Source organism: Saccostrea cucullata, unplaced genomic scaffold, assembly GCF_032062105.1.
Source record: "Saccostrea cucullata isolate Sc308-1 unplaced genomic scaffold, CSIRO_AGI_Scuc_v1 ctg3184, whole genome shotgun sequence".
NCBI lineage: Eukaryota > Metazoa > Mollusca > Bivalvia > Ostreida > Ostreidae > Saccostrea > Saccostrea cuccullata.
Genome location: NW_026933853.1, coordinates 33,603 through 58,033, shown reverse-complemented (window position 1 = coordinate 58,033; position 24,431 = coordinate 33,603). Strand labels below are relative to the sequence as shown.

The window sequence follows — 24,431 nt, the reverse complement described above, 5'->3', positions numbered from 1 at the left end:
AAAAAATGGTTATTTATTTTATCAAAGATACAAATGGGTGCTCAGTTGTTATTGTAAGGAAAGTGGATGGAAAAACCAGATTGAAAGCTGTTTTCGTGAATTCGAACATAGAAAGAAACAAGGAATTCTTCCAGAGACTTATACAGTGTATATATATTGTCGCATTCCCTTTATTGCTGACACGAAAAACAACATTTGGAGAATAGATTTCTGAATTCTGAATAAAATTGCCTTGTTATCATCTGTCTTTTGTTATTGTTTTCAGAAAATCCAGTTTGAACTGGTTAGGCTAGACTGTCTAGACTGTGAAGCGTGACGTCATAATCACATTCTTTTGACTCGCTGCCAAAATCGTAGTAGCAGCGTTGTGAATCGTAGTAGCAGCGTATATAGTAAAATGTAAACACAGTGTAAACACCCCGTATAGGACATATAGGGACTATGTACTAGCCCACCTAGTCCCCCCTAGGGTTAGGGTTAGGGTTGTACTGAGTTGACCTAGCTATCCCCCACAGACCCCCCTAATCTGCACTCTCTTGACCCACCTATCCCCCAGGGGCTGAACTAGCTTGACCCAGCTATCCCCCCAGGGGCTGCACTCGCTTGACCCAGCTATCCCCCAACCCTAAAAGTGCACTCAGTTGACCCAGCTATCCCCCCTCAGCCCCAAAAGTGCACTCAGTTGACCCAGCCATCTAGACGGTTTATACTACTCACGATAGACGACGCACCACGCCGGACGAAAACGGATAGCAATACATTGTAGGTCACCTGAGTGACTCAGGTGACCTAAATATAGCATATACCAGTAAAACTGTTTTTGTGCTCTTACAAATTTTCTTTAATTTGCTCTTTTCAGGCTTTTGCTGTTTTGTCAAGTGTATCTCATTCACTCCTACTAATGTGATCGGAACCTTTTATTTTTCGGTGTTCAGAAAATTATAAAAACAGCTCTGGCAGTAGCTCTGGCGAGAGTTAGCGAGAACACAGCAAGATAGGGTATAAATTATTCACGGAAATGTGGCTAGGAAGTGACCAGCACGTGGAGACATGGTAAACAGAAAAATTATGTTGCGTTTCAGTTTTCACCACCCTATAATATCTGTAGAAATGTACTTTAATCGATCTTTCTTGAATTCATTCAAACTTAAATAAGTATTCTCTATGATACAATTTTCTGCTGTCATGAATTATTATTTTTTTTTTTGACAAATATTTTTGCATGGGAACCGGGACTATATTTTTGCGTTACATTAGCGAATGAGACACCAACATTACCACCCCTACTAATGTGTTCGGAACGTTTTATTTTTCGGTTTTCTGCAAATTATAAAACCCGAGGAGTTCAGATTAGCTCTGGCAGTGGCTCTGGCGTAAGTTAGCGAGACTACAGCGAGATAGGGTAAATTATTCACGGAAATGTGGCTAGGAAGTGACTAGCACGTGGAAACTAAACAGAAAAGTAATGTTGCGTTTCAGTTTTCAACGCCCTAATATCTGTAGAAATGTACTTCAATCGATCTCTCTTGAATTCCTTCAAACTTAAATAAGTATTCTTTATGATACAATTTTCTGCAGTCATGAATATGAATTTCTTTTTATACAAATTTTTGCATGGGAACTGGGTCTTTATTTTTTGGTGTCAGATTAGCAAATGAGGCACCAAAATGACTTTAACTGACAAATCAGCTGAATGAGAATTGCATTACGGGTTACTACGAATACTACAGGAATTTAACGCTTGAAAAAACAGGAAACTCTTATGGCGATCGGAAAGGCACAAAGACCATTTTCCGTCCATTTCGTAAATGCAAAGCATTTTTTAAAATTCTATTATCTTCATGCTCACAATGACAAACCATTCATTTGTTAAATAAACTAGTTTACTGATTCTTGACTATTCTTTTTTAATGCAGTGTCTCGAATAGCACTTGTTTTCCAGCTTCTCATAATGGAACTGTGTGATGAAAAATCGTCAAATAAACTGTTATCAACTCATTAAATATTCAATCCTAATGGTATATGATTTCTATTTTGTATGTTATCGAGCTGATGACATTATTTATTGAACGCCCCTCGTATTAAATTGAGAAGTGTTTGTTAATCAGACGCGGAAACTAAAAGAATCAAAGTTCTCAGAAGTACAGAGAGCCGGGCTCATTTACAGAGTAGAATCATAATGAATTTCTTGCATGAATAATACGTTTATGTTGTATTAACAGATAAAAAAAATATCAGATTTAAAATTCTGATGAAAAAATCATTTTAAATCTATCAATATAAATGATAAGACACTGACAGTGAGTTTCTATCCTAATACCACGGTCCGATTTTGTCAGAATCAGAATTAATCTGGTACCGCAACTGAAAATAAACAGGCCAGTCTGGTTCCCTCTCCTGCTTTTCTTCGTAACTGTAGGGAACTAAGATTCATGTAACACTGATTATCAAAACTCCTTACAACAATGAAGTATGTTCTTTGACTTAAGACTGAAGTTTTCAAAGGTACTGAATATGTTTATTTATTTAGATAAAACTTCGTTTTATTTTTGTTGCTTTATATAGCGTTTGTATCATCTCAAAAGCGGTTGAGAGTAAGAACTATATTTTTGCACGTAACTTTAAAATGGCGACTATGGGGTCAACATCCTGCCTTGAACAGGATCACATAAGCCGGCAATTGCTCTTTGAGCAATAAGCCCGGCTAAAAATCAAACAACTTTTTTTAATTGCAAAATTTTACCAGAAATAATGTCATCATAGGACTTTTTAATTTACAGCTTACACAATCATTGCTCATGATTAATTCATTAAAATATTTTGACATCCTATACAGCTGCTGCTCGCATAAATTTTGAAACGTTTTCATTGGTATTCTGAAAGTTTAGCCTTTAAAACGTTCTGATTCGCTACACAATACTCCGAGGTCGATATCAAATGCTTGAGCTTCTCATTGACAAGATCTATGAAATCTTTGGAGACAAGGCCTTCCAACTTTGTTGGGATCAGGTACAATGGTGCCTCGTTATTAGCAATTCTGTTTTTGTATTGATCATGTTTATATCGTGAAATTTATTCAAGAACTTTTAAATAAAAGAAGTCTATTCTAATGGCCTTAACTTCGATATCAACAAATCTATGTGAACTCGAAATAAAAAAGAGACGTGTTTGTGAAATACTGATGCCCCCGTATGACAACATAGCGAAAGTTAAATTTTCTCAAATGCAAATTAAACATGTTCATACCAAAAGTAAGAACTTCTCACAAGAAGTACAAATGTGAAAACCCTAGCACCACCTGTTTAAAAGTTATGGTTAAGGTTAACTTTTTTAAGAGGTAGGTCAAACTCTAAGGTCAAAGTCAAAGGGTCAAGATTGTTGGTTTTTAAAGAAAGGCCTTGTCACAAAGATTATATATTGGATGTATGAAAGCCCTAGCCCTATCCGTTCAAAAGTAATTACCAAGGTTAAAGTTTTTAAAAAGTATGTCAATCTCCAATGCCAATACCAAAAGGTCAGAGTTTCTTGGTATCCAATGGAAGGTTTTGTCACAAAAAATACATATGTGAAGTAAAAAAAGTCCTACCGCCAACCGTTCAAAAGTTATTGCCAAGGTAAAAGATTTTAAAAGTAGACCAGACTTCTAAGTCAAAGTGTCAAATTTGTTGGTATCTAATGAAAGGTCTTTTCATAAAGATAACATATTTAAAATATGAAAGCCCTAACCCTTATCGTTCAAAAGTTATGGCCATAATAGGTCAATCTCCCAGGTCAAGGTCAAAAGGTGAAAGTTGTTGGTATCCAATGGAAGGTCTTCTCAAATAAAACATATATGATTTATGAAAGTCCTAGCACCGTTCAAAAGTTAAGCCCAAAATAGAAGTTTGAAATTTTACCGTAAAAGTATGTCAAACTCCAAAATCAAGGTCAAGAGGTCAAATTTGGTGGAGTTCAAAAGTTATGCCCAAAGTTAAAGTTTGAAATTTTACTGTGAAAGTGTGTCAAACTCCAAGGCCAAGAGGTCAAATTGGTGGTACCCAAAGAAAGGTCTTGTCGCAAGGAATACACCTGTGAAATATGAAAGCCATAAACCCACCCAGTCAAAAGTTATAGGCAAGGTAAAGTTTTTGCGGAAAAAACAAAATCTGTATGTTTGCTTTAAAACTTGTTAAAATAGGCACTTTCCTCTTTTATTCTATAGTAAATGTATCGATACTTTGAGAAGGTCCCTTAAAAAATACTTGAACGATAGATTTCCCCCAAACATGGCATTTACACTGGAGTCATTTTAGGTTATAAATACTGCCTACATTATAAAAATAAAAAAAGTTTTTCTACTCAAATGTAGCTTAGTTTTCGTATGTACGAGAACTAGGAATCTCGCTTTCCGAAAGGTTGTGTCCAGAGTTAATAAATGTCGCACTGTTCAAGCAAATTATAAAAAAAAAGTATGTCACTGTACTACATATAACAAATATGACGTCATTTGCCACCACTCGGAGTTCCTCGAATCATATGAAGCGTAGCTAAAATATATTTACATCCACTGAATATTTTCTTCTTTATTTCATAAGAAAACCCATTGCGTTAATCACTGCGCATGAACTACAGTCGGCATGTCGCATGTACTAATTTCTTGATCAGTGGCTGTTCCATCAATGAAACGTATAAAGACGTTCGCATCATTAATACAATAATTAATCTTTTTAATCCTACTTTAACATGTTTAAATGATTATTTAAAGAGATATAAATATAAACAATAAAATGTCTTAAGTTTCTTTGTTTGTTATTACTGGAATTAACGGTCGCAGCTATTGCAGAAAAAATTTACGCGGGTTATGTATTTTTTCTGCAACAGCTGTTTCCGTTAATTCCAGTAATGACAAACAAATAAAGTATTTTATTGTTTAAATATATAAACACTGCGTTGAAATCATCCTCTTAAATGGCGGGAAGAATATCACGCATGCGTACAGGCTTGTGTGACAATCAACAGGAACGCCATGGCGAACAGTAGGCAGCAAGATCTGTTCAAAAAATGGGGAAAATATCGACTTTAAAAGTAATCGTGGTGTAAACAAAGAAGCTGACGACGAAGTCCAGGTTGATCTCTTGGTAAGTCGGTGAAAATTGAGCAGGATTAGCCATCTGATCATTTTCTCCCCCGAAACATGGAAATCGTTATGGCACGTGTTTACAAATTTTGGACATGAAAAGCTTCTGTCAAATGCTCCATCGGAGGCGATTTTTAAAATAGCATTTGGCTTTATTCATGCATGTGCTTCGATTAGAAATGAAGGCTGGGCCAAAAAAGTTTTACATTCTAAATTATAATGGAATATCAGCCTAATCAGGGCCTAGATATTCGTAGAGTGGCCTGCCTGTCTGATATCCGATATATATAGACAGGTGATCATTAAATGCACTACCGGCCGCTCTCATTGGCTGATAAAAACTCTCGCTGACGTAGAATTTAAATACCTCGGGGAAACCAAAACAGATCATAGAGTGCAACATTATGGATGAATTTTCCTTGCTTACGAAAATTGCATTGGCAGAAATAAATTGTGAAAGATATTCAACATTAAATTTTCTAAAGCCTTTGCAAGGAAGAAGTATTAAAAGTGCTTTGAATAACGATACCGTGGTTGTTTTACCGACGGGCTACGGAAAAAAGTGATATAACAGATCAGCAAGCCCCTATCACATTACATGGCATACATTAATTGGATAAAATAGAACTGCAACAACTCTGCAAACTAGTTTTGTTTATTAGAATTGACATATTTGATTACCGCAGGAAACATAAATCGGTTTAAAGCTCACCCACTGAGTCAGGAGATCGCTTTATTGTGTGATTATTTCCCATGCTGTATCGTAGAGCAGCGGCGATAGATGGCGCGTCACTCAAGCCAGGAATCCCTGGCTTTAATGGCGGTGATCACCTGTCTTTTCCTGCGTACGGTAAAGACAGGCAATACCAGTCTAAGATATACGAATATCAAGTTTGAATGTGGGTGGTTTCGCCCCCATTCTTTGTTCACTCTGAGTGGTTTCGCCCCTTTTACTTGTTCGCGTTGAGTGGATCCGCCCCGATTGGGTTTACACATAATTAATGTCTGCTTATAGACTTAATCAGTAGACTAATGATGAGCAGCTTAATAAAAATTAAGGATGAAAGGCCGCCTATGGGCGGCGGAAAGAGTAAAAAAGATGTTAATGCAAAACTATCAACTAATTTTAAAAACAAACCGAACAACAAAATCAACAGAATCGTTTTCAAAATCAACAGACTCTGATGCAAAACCAACAGTCATTCACTTAATTGACGCTAGATGGCGTTTAAAATTCTATGTCATCATTATATGTGTACTTTCATAGCTAGGAACAAAAATCACGGAAAATTGCATGAAGTCTTATTAGCATCCATTTAGTAAACCTCAAAATATATAATAGAATATATTATTGGAATCAGAATCATATATCGGAATATATAATAGGGGATTCCATATTATACTATATACCATTTTTAGCTCACCACTTGTTATATACTTGTTCGTATATCACTAATTTGTCATGTCCTTAATATTTTAATAACTAGATGTCTTGTCTTATTTAAAAGGCTAAAAGCTTTTGCCACACAAATGCTTACGTTTGTCGTCTACAAAAATACTGGGCCAGAAAAGCTTGAATTTATGTGGAAATATTCTGGTATGGTGTAGATTCTAAATTGCTCAAATCATGATGCCCCACCGGCTGTCTGGGATAAGGTAGGACCAAAATAGTGAATCCAAGTTTTACATTGAAATATATATAAATAGTAAAAATGGGCAAGAAAGTCTGAAACTTATGTGGAAACACCCTGGTGTTGTGTAGAACTAAATTATTCAAATTATGACCTCTAGGTTTTTGTGGGGCCACAATAGGGAATCCAAGTGTTACATTGAAATTAAAATATAGGAAAATCTTTTTCTCAAGAGCTACTGGCCAAGAAAAGCTGAAACTTATTTTAAAAGGTTCTGGAGTAGTGTAGATTATAAAATGTTCAAACCATGACTCAGAAGGGTTGGGACCACAATAGGTATTGAAGGGAGTGAAATCTGGTGACAAACAGCAGGGCCTAAGTTACTCAGGTGTGCATGGTGGACCATACATGTAGTCTTCTTGTTTAGAGATTTCAACCACTTGATATTGGATTTTCATTGATTTTTAGCTCACCTCAACGAAGTTGGGGGAGCTTATGTAATACCCTCGGCGTCGGCATCCCAGGTTAAGGTTAAGTTTTTTGGAGCAGTTTCTTTTAAGTACTTCTAAGTACTATATTGATAAGACATGCATGGAAGATGCTTCTACTGTGTTTCTTTGTACCAGACAAAGTTTCAGATGCTGCAATTTCAGCAAAGGAATGACCAGGTTAATGTTTTTGGAGCAGGTTAACATTTTTGGTGCAGTTTTTGGTGTGGGTCTCATTTCCAAGGAACTATAAGCCCTATGTTGACCAAACTTGCACGGATTGTACATCTTAGGATGCACATTACCAGGCTTGCTTCGGATGCTGAATCTGACCTACATTTTCAGGATGAGTGAACAGGTTCATGTTTTTGGTGCAGGTCTCATTTCCAAGTAACTATAAGCCCTATGTTGACCAAACTTGCATGGATGATACATCTAAGGATGCACATTACCAGGCTTGCTTTGGATGCTGAATCTGACCTACATTTTCAGGTTGAGTGAACAGGTTAATGTTTTTGGTGCAGGTCTCATTTCCAAGTAACTATAAGCCCTATGTTGACCAAACTTGCATGGATGATACATCTAAGGATGCACATTACCAGACTTGCTCTGGATTCTGAATCTGAGCTACATTTTCCGGTTGAGTGAACAGGTTAAAGGTTTTGGTACAGGGTTCATTTCCAAGTTACAATGAGCCCTATAATGACGAAACTTGCATGGATGGTACGTCTTAGGATGCATGCTACCAGACTTGCTTTGATGCTGAATCTGACTTACATTCTGGATGAGTGAACAGGTTAAAGTTTTTGATGCAGGATTCATTTCCAAGTAACTATAAGCTCTTTAATGACCAAACTTGCATGGATGATACATCTAAGGTTGCATTCTACCAAGCTGGCTTCGGATGCTGAATCTGACCTGCATTTTTTTTCTGGATGAGTGAAGAGGTTAAATTTTTATGCAGGTTTCATTTCTAAGTAACTATTAGCCCTATGTTGTACAAACTCGCATGGATGATACATCTTAGGATGCATACTAATGGACTTGCTCCGGATGCTGAATTCGACATACATTTTCCAGATAATGGACCAGGTAAAAGTTATGGGTGCCTGTCTGTCACCAAGAAACTATAAGGCTTAAATGAACCAAACTTGTCCAAATGATGCATCAAGGGATGAAAACTCTTAAACTTGCTTCAGATGCTAGATTTTGATCACATTTTTGTGATGAAGAACTAGTTCGAAGTTTTTATATAGGTCTATTCCAAAGTATCAGATCAAAATTACATAAATTTTGCATTTTTGGATGTACACTTTTTGTTCGGTAATTGTGTGACTTTGCCTTACTTAAAGACAACATTCGTTGAGGTAGGCTCTGTAATCTCTGATTACCTATGTTTAATCATGGTTAAATTTTTTATATGTTTTTGCTCTTTATTTTGTAGGTAAAGACAATATCTTACAGAAGCGTCCTAAAACAGTCTTTAAAAACAGTAAGCTACAGAATCATAATGCTTACTGCACCATAGAATGGACAATGGAGTATGTGATACATGTACTCCCAACGAAACGTCAAGACGCTGTCTTCAGATTTAAAGATGTTCATTTTCAATTTTGTGTATGCTGTTAGTGATTATATATGTCAAATAATTGAATTTTTGATTCAAACTGCACAACTGATCTAAATAATTAAGATGACTGTAATTAAGAACAAATTGAAAAGACATCAAGTGGTATGTGTATATGAAATATTATTGTGACTGCATGCAACTTCCGGTTAAAGAAATGGCAGAATCAAGTGCTACAGTGAATTCTGGAGAGTTGACAGTAAAAGGAACTGTTGATTGGACATTCTCTGTTTTTGAGGATGAAGACAGAGACTTCACAAACACTTGTCATCGAACAAGAAATGAAAAGAGCTTAGAAAGACATATTGAAGAGAATGTAGAAGACAAGAAAACTGATCAACCAGTGACTTTAAAGGATGCCCCTCACCTGTACAAGGGGGAAATAGAAAATGACTTAGTATTGCAGAATATAAAAGAGCTAAATGAGCCCGTTGTAAAACGAGACAGGCTCCCAGACAATGTTACCTTGCCTACAGATTCTGGATTCTATTCTCAGAGTGAGGCTGCATCAGATTCCTTGGACAACACATTGATAGGAAATGAAGAACAATTTTCAACTGTCACAGATGACATTGAAAATAGTAGCAATCTTTCACTCCAAGTGCAAATTTCATCTAATAATAATGAAATTCCGATTGAAGAAATTTTAGAAGCGAAACAAACAACAACAAATCAAAAAGATGCCTGTGGAAAAGTCTTGCAACTTCTGAAACCAGAAGATAGTAAAGCCATCAGCAAAAAACTTAAGTGTAATACTCTGTTTAAAACAATAATGACAGAAATAACAAGATTTTTTAAACAAAAAAATTGTGATAGAAGTAAGAGACTTCTTGCTTCAATCCTAAAATCAGCAAGATCCGTAAAGAAACTTATCTCATTCAAAAACCTATCAACAATTCATGTATATCCATTACTTTGGATGTATATGCAGGATGTGCCAGAGAATATGAGGATTGAATGGCTAAGAGTCTATTCTCTTTCTAGTTTCTCATCTCAAAAGATATCAAGCGTGCTATTAGCCAAACATGGTTTTTATTTTAACAAAGCCGAACGCAAAATTAAATGTTTTGCCTGTGACAAGAGTTACACTCAGGAGCAACTTGAAAATACACTTGATTGCAATGCCAAGTTGCAGAAGATATTGCATGAGGAGTGGTGTCTGATTATAGATGACAATATTCCAATATACCAGGATCCAGCCAATAGTCTAGAAATATCTGAAGGTTTGCTCTTACTTTTGATAAAATTTAACATGAATGTTAACACATGATTACTGTGGAGTAGAAAGGGCACTATGACCCATGATTGCATGGAGTACATAATAATAATCATGATAATAATATTTATAACAAATGAAATTTGATAGAATTTATTGGTGAACTGTATTGCACCAGAACCTTTTTTATTTATCTAATTATCTTCATTTTTCTACATTAAGCAAAAAAAGTTAGAAACTTCTAAATTGATACAGATACTAAATTAGTTATGAAAAAGTATTTTACCTGCACCCAATTTTTATTCAGGTGAACATATCATTATGGCACAAAGTATTGGAGAGGTATATATACATGAAATTGTAATTTACATACTAGTATGTATTAGCATGACATTGCTCTTTAAAAGATAGGCTACTAGCCCCCTCCCAATCTTTTTTGATATAGTCAAATCCCTTGTTACCCCAAATGTGAATTTGGAGGAAGGAAAAATTTTTTGCTGTCATTTCCCTACCCCTTCCCTTACCCCTCCACCCAACACTTCAATGCTATGTGCTTGATATTTGGAAAAAAAGATTAAGAAATTCAATTTCAAAATTATAAAATTGGTTATGTTTATTCTAATCATGCTATTTTCTCATTTTGTTTTGCTAAGACCTCAATATACTTGTGAACTTTTCTGATCAAAATTTGTCTATTGTCTGTCCTTGTTGTTGTTGTTGTTACAATGTACATGTAAACTTTTCACATTTTCATCTTCTCAAGAAGCACTGGGCCAATTCAACCGAACAAAAATTCACTCCCTCTTCCAAGGGGAGATAATTATGAAGTGGTGAAAAATTAATTGCAGAAATCATCCTCAGGTAGTGTAGATTTTAGTTTGTTCAAATCATGACCCTAGGGGGTAGGGTGGGGCCACAATGGCTGATCAAAGTTTTACATAGGAATATGTAAGAAAAGTCTTTTAAAATCTTCTTCTCAAGAACCATTGGGTTAGGAAAAATGAAACTCATGTTGAATCATCCTCATGTAGTGTAGATTCAAGTACAAATCATGACCCCCAGGGGTAGGGTGGGGCCACAATGGCCGATCCAAATTTTACATAGGGATATATATTGGGAAATCTTTTAAAATCTTCTCAAGTACTGTAAAGCCATTATTACCGATATATACATGTATATGATATTTATATGGAATCATCTTCAGGTAGTGTAGATTCTAGTTTGTTTAAAGCATACCCCCCAGGGGTAGGGTGGGGCCACAATGGGGGATCCAAGTTTTACATTGAAATATATTGTCAAAAATCTTCTTCTCAAGAATAGCAAAGCCATGATTATAGTGATATTTATATGGAAGCATCCTCAGGTAGTGTAGAATTAAATTTGTTAAAATCATAACCCCCGAGGGTAGAGTGGGGTCTCATTGGTGGATCAAAGTTTTACAAAGGAAAATAAAGGGAAAAATCCAAAGAACAGAAAAGTTATGCTTCAGTCATATTGACCTGTAAGCATCTTCATGTATTGAAAATTTAAATTTGTTCAAATCATGAACCTTTGGGTTGGGAGGGAAAGGATGGGGAATCAAATTCAAATTATTACAAAGTAATATATATATATATACAAACAAAATGATAATAAAATCTTTAAAAATCTTTCTCAAGAACAGCAAAGTTATATGCTGTATTGATATGAAGGCATTCTCAAATAGTATTAAAATTCAAGCCCCCACCCTCCCCACCCCACCACCATCCCCTCAGTAAACTTTTCTATTCTAATCTGATTTGTGCTCTTTCCTAGCCTATGTGCTCAGGTGAGTGATGTGGCCCCTCAGGCCTGGGCCTCTTGTTTAAATTTTAAGTTTAAAAATTCCAACAAGAAAGGGTAGAGGACCCTGTACAAATAAAGGGTTAAGTAAGGCCTGTGATTTACTCAATGAGTTTGTATCAATAATTATGTTTAATTAAATAAGTCATATAATAACATACATGTAGTAACTGCTGTTTGTTCAAGTAAATTAGTATTTCTTAGGTGGCTAAATCATGCATCTATTGACTAAAAACCAGCAAGAATTCTATCTAATATAATTTTTTTACAAGGTTTACCATCCTGCAACAAAAGGAAATATAAAGATGAACTTGGAAGGATTATCACCTCCAATGGAGTCTGTGGTTTGAACACATTTTTTGTTGATCAAAAAAGTATGTTGGAACAGTTCCCAGCCATATTTGATGCATATCAAAACTACAGTACAGGAGATGGTTCTGATAATCCATTCATGGTAAAACAGAAGTTTTATTAATATTATTTATTTTTAGCTCACCTGAGCCGAAGGCTCAAGTGAGCTTTTCTGATCAAAATTTGTCCGTCGTCTGTCGTTGTCGTTGGCGTTGGCGTTGTTGGCGTCGTTGTCGTTGTCGTAAACTTTTCACATTTTCATCTTCTTCTCAAGAACCACTGGGCCAATTTCAACCAAACATACACAAAGTATCCCTGGGTGAAGGGGATTCAAGATTGTTCAAATGAAGGGCCACGCCCTCTTCCAAGGGGAGATAATTATGAAGTGAAACTCGTGTGGAATCATCCTCAGGTAGTGTAGATTCAAGTTTGTTCAAATCATGACCCCCGGGGCTAGGGTGGGGCTAAAATGGCCGACCAAAGTTTTACATGGGAATATATAGGAAAATTCTTTAAAAATCTTCTTCTTAAGAACCACTGGGCCAGGAAAGATGAAACTCATGTGGAATCATCCTCAGGTAGTGTAGATTCAAGTTTGTTCAAATCATGACCCCCGGGGCTAGGGTGGGGCCAAAATGGCCGACCAAAGTTTTACATAGGAATATATAGGAAAAATCTTTAAAAATCTTCTTCTCAAGAACCACTGGGCCAGGAAAAATGAAACTCAGGAAGAATCATCCTCAGGTAGTGTAGATTCAAGTTTGTTCAAATCATGACCCCTGGGGCTAGGGTGGGGCCAAAATGGCCAACCAAAGTTTTACATAGGAATATTTAAGAAAAATCTTTTTAAAAAATCTTCTTCTTAAGAATCATTGAGAAAGGAAATATGAAACTTAAATGAAATTATCCTCAGGTAGTGTAGATTCAAGTTTGTTCAAATCATGACCTCTGGGGCTAGGGTGGGGCCAAAATGGCTGACCAAAGTTTTGCATAGGAATGTATAGAAATTTTTTTAAAAAAAATCTTCTTCTCAAGAACCTTTGGGCCAGGAAAGACAAAACTTATGTGGAATCATCTTCAGTTAGTGAAGATTCAAGCTTGTTCAAATCATGACCTCTGGGGCTAGTTTTGGGCCCAAAATGGCTGACCAAAGTTGTACACAAGGATATATAGGGAAACCTTTCAAAATCTTTTCAAGTACTTCAAAGCCATGATTAGTGATATTTTTCTATTTATATGGAATCATCCTCAGGTAGTGTAGATTGTACATTGTTCAAATCATGACACCCAGGAGGGTTAAAATTCAAGCCCCCCCCCCCAGTAAACTTTCCGTTTTGATCTGATATGTGCTTTTTCCTAGTATATGTGCTCAGGTGAGCGATGTGGCCCTTGGGCCTCTTGTTTTAAAGATGTTTTTATTTTCAGGCAGGATTAATTCCTGTTTCCATGCAGCCAGTTTTCTAATTATTTACAAGAAATTCATGTGATTTATTGCTTAACTGACCCAAGGGCTAAATTATTTTTTTTATTCTGATTAACATTTTAATATTCTCAGTTTGTTGTTTATCTATTATCCTGATATATCTTACATGTGTTGACATTTCCCATTTGCCATTTGTTCTCTAAACCCAGAAAACCATCAACCCAACTTGCTAAAAAGGAGCATCATGGTGCAAGGGATTTACATTTGTTGAAAAGAAGGTTCTGACTCCCCCCAAAATGAAAGTTTAATAAGAAAATACAAAGGTGTATGATGTTCTTAAGTTTACATAAATTTCTAACGTTCCCTGGGGCTTATCTTTTTTCTGAAAAAAGATGAGGGAGGGAGGCTATTTTTTTAATTGTTTTACTGATGATAAAGTAGATAAGGGAGGTTTTTTTCCCTATTTCTATAACATAATGACAAAAATTCTTTATTTATTAAATGATTGATTATTCTCATTTCTACTTACTACATATTAATGTACATATAATGATATATATGTTTTTTTAATATTACTTATTTTCATCATATTTCTATTCATTCCCAAGTTAATTCTTCCATCCCATTTACTACATATAGTAAGAAGATAAAGTACACTTTCCTACTATGGATTATTGATTAACAATTAAAACCAAATAAGTCAAAAGGTCAAGGTCAGATATATATTGCACACATGCAGTTTACAGATTATTTTTTCTTTTATCATTTGCATATTTTGCCCAGGCTTTCCACCCTCTTCATTTTCTTTAAACATGGGATGCAGTTTCCCTCAATTACTTTGTTCAAGTCATTACCCTGAGGTAGGGAGGTGCTATAAAGACAATCTAAGTTTTTAAAATTTAAAATATTTAGAAAAATCTGCTGATAAAGAACAGCTAGGCCATAGTGATACAGGTGAGCATTGTTGCCTTTGGGTGTATTGTTTGAGGTGCATTCAGTGTAAACCCCCCCCCCCCCCCCCCACAAAAAAAAAGAAAAGAAACAAAAAAAATTAGTATAATAAAAGTCAATTATTTATTTAGAAGTTATGTGAAATGAACACAATTTCAAATAAAGTGACATTAAGTTCTCACTTGAACTTTAAGTAAAATTCATGTACTTTTTTCATACAGTTTTATAAGATGAGTTTTATTTGAGTCATATTCAGCTTTGTAGAGCTACAACGTAACTTTATTCTGCATATTTATTCCTAATATTTATGTGTTATTAAATTTAGGCCATTTTAAATATGCTGAGGAAAGGGAGGAGAAATTCTGCCAGAGGAATGAGGGAGATTCTTATACATACAGAACTGATATCAGCAAGTGAAACAAACATTGAACAGTTTCACTTTGAATTGATAAATTTTGTATGTGAACTGATGAAAGGAAAAATTATAGTTAAAGGAAAATGCAGTTGCACAGTGGAAAGAGTGAACAAGAAAGAACAGATTTTTATTGGGTAAGCAACACTTTATAACCCATATTCGCTACTCTCCTCATAATCCCTTGGCATATGGTGCTGTTGAAAGACGGGATTCTTTTCAGCACATGATTTCGAACAGGTATGCACAAATTGCATCATGAACAGAAATAAATAATGTATTTAAATCATTAAAGTTTTTAAAGAATAATTGACGAGGCATTGGTTTTTCATTTGTTATTTAATGTGCAAATCTGCGTTTTTCATTCCTGAGAGTAAAGAGTCAAAATACGTCACGAACACAGATATCGTCATTTACAAAATACAATTGTTGATTGGTCAAGCGGTGTCGATTGACACTGCAATGACAGCTTGAGAAAAAAATCCCAACTTACGAGGCTTATGAGGAGAATAGCATATCAGAAACCCTTGGCTAAGTAGCAAAGATGTTTATAACCATGGAAATAATATGTAAAGTAGTTTTAATTGATAAAATTTTTCAAAATTACATGTACCTGAAGGGACATCCTCCTTTTCCACAATATATTTTAGCCCATGGGCCTGCCTGGTTTTTTGCATCAACTTCACACTAAATTGTTATGCTATATATGTTATCTCATTTACATTTTACATTTACATGCACTATACCCCCCTTAAGGGTTTTCAATAGGGAACTAGTGATTTCTGTTTTTATTCTAGCCTAAGATCTGAAGTGAGCAATGTTGCGGATGGACCTTTGGTATATTTGATTTTGTGATATGTGAAATAATAGTGCTGTTATGTTTGGTTGATGTTTTTCAAAAATTATATTGCAGGAGGTGTAAATGCCACAAATATTCCGGTGAGTTTGTCGATGGCATTAGGATTTTTCAGCATTGGATTGATTGTCATTTCACTGCCAGGTATTGCATGATTATATAAATTATTTTGACAAGTATATGTACACATATACAGTCAAGCCTTTAAATTTTTTAATGTGATTCTGCAATTGATAACCAAGATGAAATCTATATCTGCATGCATGTATTTCTGACTCAAATATATTTGAAGTCATAGTAGTGTATTTTGCTTTTATTATATATATGATGAAATAAATGTGTTCTTTACTGGTTTCCTCGTTCATTGATAGGATTAAATATTTTTTAACATTCATGTAGTTGAACTAATCATTGATTCCTGTTTTTTTTTTAATTCTTTATTTATTTAGTTGCATTGTATGTGGGGACCAAATCAGATGGACATTTCCAGAACCACCACCATGCCTTTTCCTAAAACTACACCACTTAAACTTTAGAATGGAGCATTTACCAAATGTGATTTATGTACTGGGCAATAGATACAGACTGGGTGCTATTTATGTGCATGCCAACCAGCACTTTATGGTGTGGGTGTCCAGACCTGGTGGAATGGCATTCTATGATGACAATAATGTGATAAAAGATGACAAGTTTTCAGCCAGATTTGATGACTTGAAGGAATTTCCTGGATGTGACAAACCATGCTTGGCTTCTTATTATTTAATGCCATAAATCTAGAAATTTTTACTTTGATTTCATTTTGCGTATCAGGCTCAAAAAGCTGTTAATTTTTATATTTCAAATTTTTGAATTGTCATCAGTGCTAAAATTAAAAAGTGAATAAATTTTCATTACAATTTAATACAAGTTTTGCAAGAACAATCAGTCTCTTTAGGGGTTATCTGGTGAATTTAATACTGAACTGCCCAAAGCCCCCCCCCCCCCCCCCCCCTCAAGTACCGTAAATCTGGAAATCTTTGCTGTAGATAAATTTTTAGCAAATTTGCGAGTTCATTGCATTCGCAAAAATATTTTTCTTAAAAATAAATCCCCAATAAGAAAAAGTAAACAAAGCAGTGATCATTCGCAAAATTTTGAAATGTAAAAATCGATCAACAGCATTTTGACCCGAATTCGCAAAATAAAATCGACGTAAAAATTTCCAGATTTACGGTAATGGGCCAGTGATGACCTGATTTTCTTCCTTGACATCCTTACGCTATAATCTGCTAATGAATGACCAATATTTGAAGGCAGTATGTATCTGTGCCATGACAGTATTTTTATAAACAATTCATTTAGACAAATTGTTTACATGATTCACATACCCATTTCCACTAGTGTATTTCTTTTCTTAATGTTGAGAATTCCTTTTTTTTTATTTTGAGAATTCAAACTTTGATTTATTTATAATTATAGTTATTATATATTTTATGAAGATAAGGGTTGAAAATCTCCATGTAGTTGGAAATTAAAAAAAAAAAAAAGAAATATATATATGTACCGGTACATGTGTAATTCTTCTGCAAGACCTGTTTGATTAATTAAAACGTTGTTTATAATTAAATTGCAGAATCTCTGACGGAAACAAAAAAATTTCAACATTACGAAATTTTTTTTTTTTTAATAATTGTCAATGCTTTCTTGTAATGTTATAAATATTGTGCAATCATAAGTATATGTACAGTTATCATGTTCAGAAGAGTGCAATATTTTATCTAATGAATTTATATATATTTTTATCTTGCTGGAAATAAATTCTGGGGTTATTTTAGTTGACATTCAGGACACTGGTGTCATTCAGGTGAAAGTTTTAGATGCTTTATTCACAAATACAGAATGATTTTGAAAAAAAGTATGTATTTTTGTGAAATTTTGTAATATAAGATATTTATTCATAGGAAAATAAATTTGGAGTAATGTTGGTATTTTCTGCTCAGGAATCATCCTTGTAGCTTTAAATAAATCTTTCAGGCTGATATTTCTCATAGGAGGCATAAATACCATTATCTATTTACGGGTATATACATATTTTTCTTTGAGATAAGAAATCCTAAGATAAGCAATGTTATGATACTTAAGGAAACATTGTTGAGAGATTTTCTTTTTATGTTTTTATAGACCTTGTTATTTTGTTAAAGAATTCTAATTCTTCTTCTTTGACAGCTGTTTTTCAATAAAAATGGAACTCCTAAATTCACTTACCTTGTCATTGGTCATTTGCAAAATTATTTTGTTAAAAACGTTGATTGTACACACATGTACAGTGTTCTCTAAAGTTGACATTAAAAAGATGGTTGAGTTTCTGATTGACAATATCTATATGGTTTTGGGGGCTCAGGTCTTCCAACAATTGGAATTCTCATGGGTACCAATTGTGCCCCATTATAAGCAGACCTATTTTTTTTATTCATATGAAGCAGAATTTGTTCAAAATCTTTTACGTGAAAAGAAGAAAACGCTTGCTCTGGTCGTCAACCCAACATTTAGATATATCGACGTATTGTCAATTAACCATCGTTATTTCCATTCTGATGTCGATAAAATATATCCCGGTGAGCTTGAGATAAAAGATACCACAAAGTCTGACACATCTGTTTCATATTTGGATATTGTATTCTAAAAGACGTTAATGGAAATCTAACAACCAAGCTTTATGATAAACGTGATGAATTTAACTTTTCAATCGTCATGTTCTCTAACTTACGCAGCAAGGCACCTCCATTACCTGCATACGGAGTTTATATATCTCAGTTGGTCTGATACGCAAGAGCATTGTGGCAACGCACTTTGAAAAAATTACGCACTTTGAAAACATTTTTCAAAGTGCGTTAAAATTGGGACCAACTCAACGCACTTTGAAATTTTTTTTCAAAGTGCGTTAAAAGTCTACATCAATATATTTTACCATGGAGACACTTAACGCACTTTGAAAAAAAAATCATGTTTTAGTCATGGAAAGATTTTATTTGTTATTTATCTTTAAAAAAATTAAGCCTAACCCTAACCTCAAAAATGAATTGATTTACTCCCGTCGAAAAGAGGAGAAGACGGGTATAAAATCCCTCAGTCCAAATCTTTATCTTTCCAATACATAGGTGTCGGTAACAAACGGGGGAGGGGAGCAATAAACCTAAAAAGGGTACGCTGCATTTTCAATGCTTAAACGATGTATATATCTTTCAAAAATAAGTGGGGGGCTTAGCCCTCTTCCCCTCCCCTGGCCCTTCGCCCAGTCTCGATGTCTATGCTATACTCAAAGCATTCATATGTAATTACATGTATGTATTAACCTAACTGGTATGTCGTTGAAAACTTTCAATAATAAATGAGTTAATTAAAACAGATGAAAACTAGAAGTTTTTAAGTACAGTAAAACGTATGAGAGAGAAAGAATTTTCATAGTTTTGAACAATCAAATTGGTCCCTTTTTATTATGATAAATGCTAAGTTGCTTGAAGCTTTCCTCTGTTAATGCCCCCTATACACCTTTACATCTATTTATCAAAGACTAAAATAAAAAAAAAAGGAAACGAATTAATGAACTTACACAATCGTCACTCTTTTTTTCAAGACCCTTTAATTTTCCCTTTTATTTTATCAAAACCTTAAATATTTAAAACGTCAATATCTCAGGTCCTACAGCAACTTTATCATAAAATAGTTATCAAACCAGGATCTGTTATTTATCATACCGATTATTTGAAGGAATATTGATCAATCTTTACATTTTTTTCAAAGTTTGTTAATATGGTCGATATTAACGCACTTTGAAAAAAATTATTTTTTTTCAAAGTGCGTTAGCTTGGTCCCAAATTTTAACGCACTGTGAAAAATTTTTTCAAAGTGCGTAATTTTTCAAAGTGCGTTGTAACAGAGCATGCTCAACGAGGGCTTTTCAATAGATAATGTCCTCGGTGCTCGGAAAGAAGCAAAAGACGCTTTTCAATGATTTAATCTTCATGATTTAACTTTTCAATCTCTTTTAATTTTAACACATGTTCGTAACATTTTTTATCCAATTTCTGATTGTTTTTAGAACTCATTTTTGGGTATAACCCTTAGTATTCGCACTTTTATGTTAAGTTTGTGAGTAAAATGTCAAGAGTTTACACATCGATAAAATTCTCAAAAAGAACGTTTAATCCTTATAATTCCAATCTGTGTTAACATTTTAAAAAAAATATTTTAAAACCCTATGCAGGGCCCCTTTCTGTTATTTTTATCTTGCATTTACCGAGCGCGTAGGAATATATCATATGAAAAAATAATTCCTAAGAACTGGAACGTTAAGTGAATTTTAATAAACAAACATTAACAAAAAATAATTCCAATCTCATTAGCATATTCGATAATCAAGCCTTCTAATTGGTTTACAAGTAACAGCTTTTCAAAAAGCTTGCCTGACTTAATCGATCAATATCTGTAAGAGAAGTGATAAACCTTTTGAGCAATACTTTTTTGTGTTTGAAATATGTCTTTTTATTTGAGAACCCTGTAAAAATATTTAATTATTTACACATGTAACCTGTAGAAGAACGATGCCTTTGCTGCATTCTGAAGAGTTGTTAAAAGAATGGTTAATGTATGTGGGTTTTCTGCCAATCGCAACTCCTCGGTCCCACTCCTCAGGCCTTATCTAGGGAAGAGGTCCACAAATGTAATTGTTAATTTATACGCCATGACCCCCCCCCCCCCTTTTCACAAACTTTGAAATAAAAGCATGGATTATGTATATAGACCTATTATCTGTGGAATGTGGAGTTAACTTTATTCAATGCAATGATATTATCTAAAATATACTATAGAAGGGACTTCTAACTCCGTTTTTACTATGATCAGGAAATGTAGAAATTTTAAACATCCGATGATGTCGATACATTCGAGTTTGTTTTTCGACCTCTGAAGAAAAGACTTGAGATGATGCGATTGACTCTGCAAGTAGATTGATCTACCCCTGGATCTAAATTTAAAGCTACACCTATTCTGAAATCTGTTGTCAAATCATTCATTGTGAATATTTTAGAGAATGGATATATATAGGATCTCACATGATTTGTAGTTGGATATGATTTTTATCCAACGAGTTGTGTGGATTTTATCCCCGAGCCTTGGCGAGGGGATAAAAACACTCAACGAGTTGGATAAAAATCATATCCAACTACAAATCATGTGAGATTCTTTTTATCCCATGTTTTTTTACACCAAGAACAATGTTTGACATTGTTTTTATATAGGATTCCATTTCATTTTACTTCATCACTCTAACGCAAAATCCATTGTGACGTCACAACTGTGTGATATGAAAACGATATCACATGAGCTATATCAACGGGATAAAGGGTTAAACATGGGATAAAACTAAATACATATGTTGTAGGAAAGCATTTTCTCCAATGAAGTAAACAGTAGTAGTTTGTGTTCATTGATCTTTTTTCTGAAAGGTGGTTACTATAATTTGTTGAGAACGAAATAGGTAAAACCAACATTAAAGCCTCTGTGGAAAAGAAATCCAAGATTTCGCACAGGTAATTTCTTTTGTCAAATCGTCTGGAATCTGTTTGAACTGCGTCGATCGTTTGTGGTGATTGGACTAGTCCATTAAAATATGGAATGAACCAACAGCGGGGAAACAAATTAGAGAAATCATTTCTTTTGTTTTGCATGTCCATATTCTGATACATGTACGATTCATATGCTGTTTTAAGGATAAGATAAAATTTATTAGACAGAATTTCTGATTCATTAGAAGATGGAGGTAACAATAACAAACTTTATTACATGTAAATTCCATGGAAGTTAGCACCCCCATTCATACAATAGTACAATCCAAGATCGCTTACTCGTGACATTTGGCGCGAAAAGAGCGATTCACCCCTTTAGTAGAATATAAATGGACTGACCCAGTAGTATAGAAGTGCAGAAAAAAAGATACACGGACACGTTGAAACGGTAAATCACATGGAATAATCTGTTTCATGCAAACAGAGTAAACAAAGTAAATACTGCATTATTTTGCATCAGTAAAATCATTGTTTCCCTGAAAAATGTTTCTTTTAAAATGCAAGTAAAAGATTTCCAATGTAAATCAGCTTGCACAAAATCTAGCTCTCTGGGTATGATCTATTAGTTTCGGATCAAGCAATTATCAATCCTTATACAGCCTGACGCCGTGACGTCAGGCAATAAGCCACAGGCACAAATTTTTACACTTCGATAAAAAATCGAAAGCCAGAACTACTTTTTTGACATATATCTAATGTAAACAATATGGCAGACAATATGTTGTCGTAATTTCTTGGTGGAAATGCATTGTTGATAAAAGGATTTTATTTGAAGTATTTTGATTAAAAAAAACTTTAAATACAAAAGTTTTAACTTTTCTGATCATGGTTAAATTAAATATTAAATCTAGTATATATGTAAATACAACGTCTGCTTGGAATACTCATCAAGGGGGCAAACGGTCGTTAGGCTTTTGGCACTGGCAGTATGGAATCTTCAGATAGTGAAGAAACATTTGAAAGGCCTCTTGTAAACTTTCAATTATCTATGCCACCGGAAATAACTGATAACTCGGAGGTTTTAACACTTCTGGAGGTCCTAAAAGAAGATATAGAGGGTTTTGATGACATGCTCCTGGAGGCATTACAGCAGCAGAACCAGACAGAAGAGCACTGTGAATCAAATGTCACAATGGCAGAACCAGAACCCATTCAAAATCCTGTTTCATATAAAGAGACCCCAAATGAAGAGAAATCTAGATTTAAATGCCTTTCAGAAAAGGATTTGCTAGAAATTGAGAGAAACCAGTACTCTGATGCCACTAAAAGGAACACAAAATGGGGGATTGGTGTCTTTAATGGTAATGCTTACTTTGATACTTCTTAAAAATCACTGTAATGTTCATTCAGCAGCAATATCACATGTCTACCCACAGCAATGGTCAGTTTTGACATTTTGAATAACAATCAAAACATGATCATGCCAAAAATAGGATATGATTATAGAATGAATCAATAACCTGTAAATAATTTTGAAAATAAAACAAAATTAATAAAAACCTGTATAAAAGTGCTAATTTAAAAATGTGACAATAAAAAAATAGATAACATAAAATTGTAATTTATTTTTAAACAAACATCTGAACATGCATGAACAAAATACTAAAAATACTACAAGTATCAGGGTATCAAAGGAATCTAATCTTATAATTTTTCAGCTTGGTGTCTGGAGCGACTAAATGAAACACATGACCTAGAAGTTGTTGATGCAAGCACTCTTAATGAAAGCTTAAGGAAGTTTTACGCAGAGGCCCAGCCAAAAAATCTCGTAAATCGATCAAAAGCAATAACCGAAGAACAGGCACAAGAATATCACAAAAATTCAATGAAAAATGTGCGAGCTGCAATAAATAGGCACTTAAAAGACATAGGAAGAGAAATTGACATAGTAAGAGACAAGGAGTTCAAAACTGCTAATGCGATGCTCACTTCAAAACTAAAATTTAACCTGCGTCAAGGCCTGTCAAGATCAACCAAGCATCATCCCATCATACCAAATGAAGATCTTGCAAAAATCAACCAGTATATCTCTAATGATTACCCTGTTGCCCTCAGATTTCGCATCTGGTATTTACTGGCAATCCATTTTGTAAGCAGAGGCTGCGAGTTTCATCACCAGCTAACTATGAAATCCCTGAAGTTTGCAAAAGATGAAAATGGGTTAGAGTATGTAACGATAAACCATGAAACGCAACAGAAGAACTACCAGGGTGGGCTAGATGACAAGTGCGAGGAAGCCCAGGACAAGAGAATGTACGCTACAGGAACATCAACATGTCCAGTGGAATCCCTCAGAAAGTTCATTCAAAAAACTGACCCAGCAGCCATTTCACTCTTTAATGAATGTGCACGAGATGCTTTGCGTGGAGAATCGCCTGAATCCTTTTCAGTATGGTATACAGTCACCCCAGTTAAGCCCAAGAAATTCACAACATTCATGCCTGATATTTGCAAGAACGCTGGGACCACTAGATTCACTGCACACTCTCTCCGTTCGACTTCGATCACAGCGATGCTGGTCTTACCGACAGACATATAATGTTTATGTCAGATCACAAGAGGGAGGAATCACTGAAGTCATACTGCCGTCGCCCGAGCACAGAACAGAAACATGTCATCAGCTCTGTTCTTAGTAATGTTGCAAGCGGAGAAAAAAAACAAACATGCTTAGCCTACCTCCAAGTTTGATTTCGTCCACTCAAACACAGTCAGTCAGCAATCAAAGTCTCCAAATAAGCAGGGAATCCATGAATTTGTCGGGATTTGGAGCACGCTCTGTCTTCAAAGACTGCCACTTTCACTTTAACTAGACTAGCCTACTGCCTAGCCTAACGCTGTAAACAGTGTCATACGTCATAGTATGAAACCTTGTTCAAACGCAAAAATACATATTTTAGGATTCAGGCGATTTTCCACGCAAAGCATCTCGTGCACAT

At 34.8% G+C, this 24,431-nt stretch overlaps 2 protein-coding genes across 3 annotated transcripts; both read left to right on the top strand.

Annotated features, from left to right (window-relative positions):
• Positions 1 to 5,040: 5,040 nt before the first annotated feature.
• On the top strand, positions 5,041 to 17,455 carry LOC134239500 (uncharacterized). Of its 2 annotated transcripts, none has more exons than XM_062721677.1 (6): positions 5,041 to 5,117; positions 8,680 to 10,085; positions 12,172 to 12,353; positions 14,950 to 15,173; positions 15,950 to 16,036; positions 16,342 to 17,455. In XM_062721677.1, the coding sequence occupies exons 2-6, from the start codon at positions 8,978 to 8,980 to the stop codon at positions 16,661 to 16,663; spliced, it is 1,923 nt and encodes a 640-aa protein (XP_062577661.1). In that variant the 5' UTR covers positions 5,041 to 5,117; positions 8,680 to 8,977; the 3' UTR covers positions 16,664 to 17,455. The 2 variants fall into 2 exon arrangements, with proteins under 2 accessions (XP_062577661.1, XP_062577660.1); XM_062721676.1 differs by having other exon boundaries at positions 5,041 to 5,125; positions 8,686 to 10,085.
• A 4,810-nt stretch (positions 17,456 to 22,265) lies between these two features.
• LOC134239504 (uncharacterized) lies at positions 22,266 to 24,303 on the top strand. Its single transcript, XM_062721681.1, has 2 exons — positions 22,266 to 22,796; positions 23,154 to 24,303. Exons 1-2 carry the CDS (start codon positions 22,424 to 22,426, stop codon positions 24,032 to 24,034), a joined length of 1,254 nt encoding a protein of 417 aa, XP_062577665.1. The 5' UTR covers positions 22,266 to 22,423; the 3' UTR covers positions 24,035 to 24,303.
• The last annotated feature ends 128 nt before the right edge of the window (positions 24,304 to 24,431 follow it).

What these genes read in the sequence shown, in the direction of transcription:
- LOC134239504 (XM_062721681.1), top strand. Translation starts at nt 22,424, where the DNA reads ATGGAATCTTCAGATAGTGAAGAAACATTTGAAAGGCCTCTTGTAAAC. An exon ending in GGGGATTGGTGTCTTTAATG is followed by an intron (nt 22,797 to 23,153) that starts GTAATGCTTACT and finishes ATAATTTTTCAG; the next exon opens with CTTGGTGTCTGGAGCGACTA.
- LOC134239500 (XM_062721677.1), top strand. Translation starts at nt 8,978, where the DNA reads ATGAAATATTATTGTGACTGCATGCAACTTCCGGTTAAAGAAATGGCA. An exon ending in AAAGAACAGATTTTTATTGG is followed by an intron (nt 15,174 to 15,949) that starts GTAAGCAACACT and finishes ATTATATTGCAG; the next exon opens with GAGGTGTAAATGCCACAAAT. An exon ending in GATTGTCATTTCACTGCCAG is followed by an intron (nt 16,037 to 16,341) that starts GTATTGCATGAT and finishes TTATTTATTTAG; the next exon opens with TTGCATTGTATGTGGGGACC.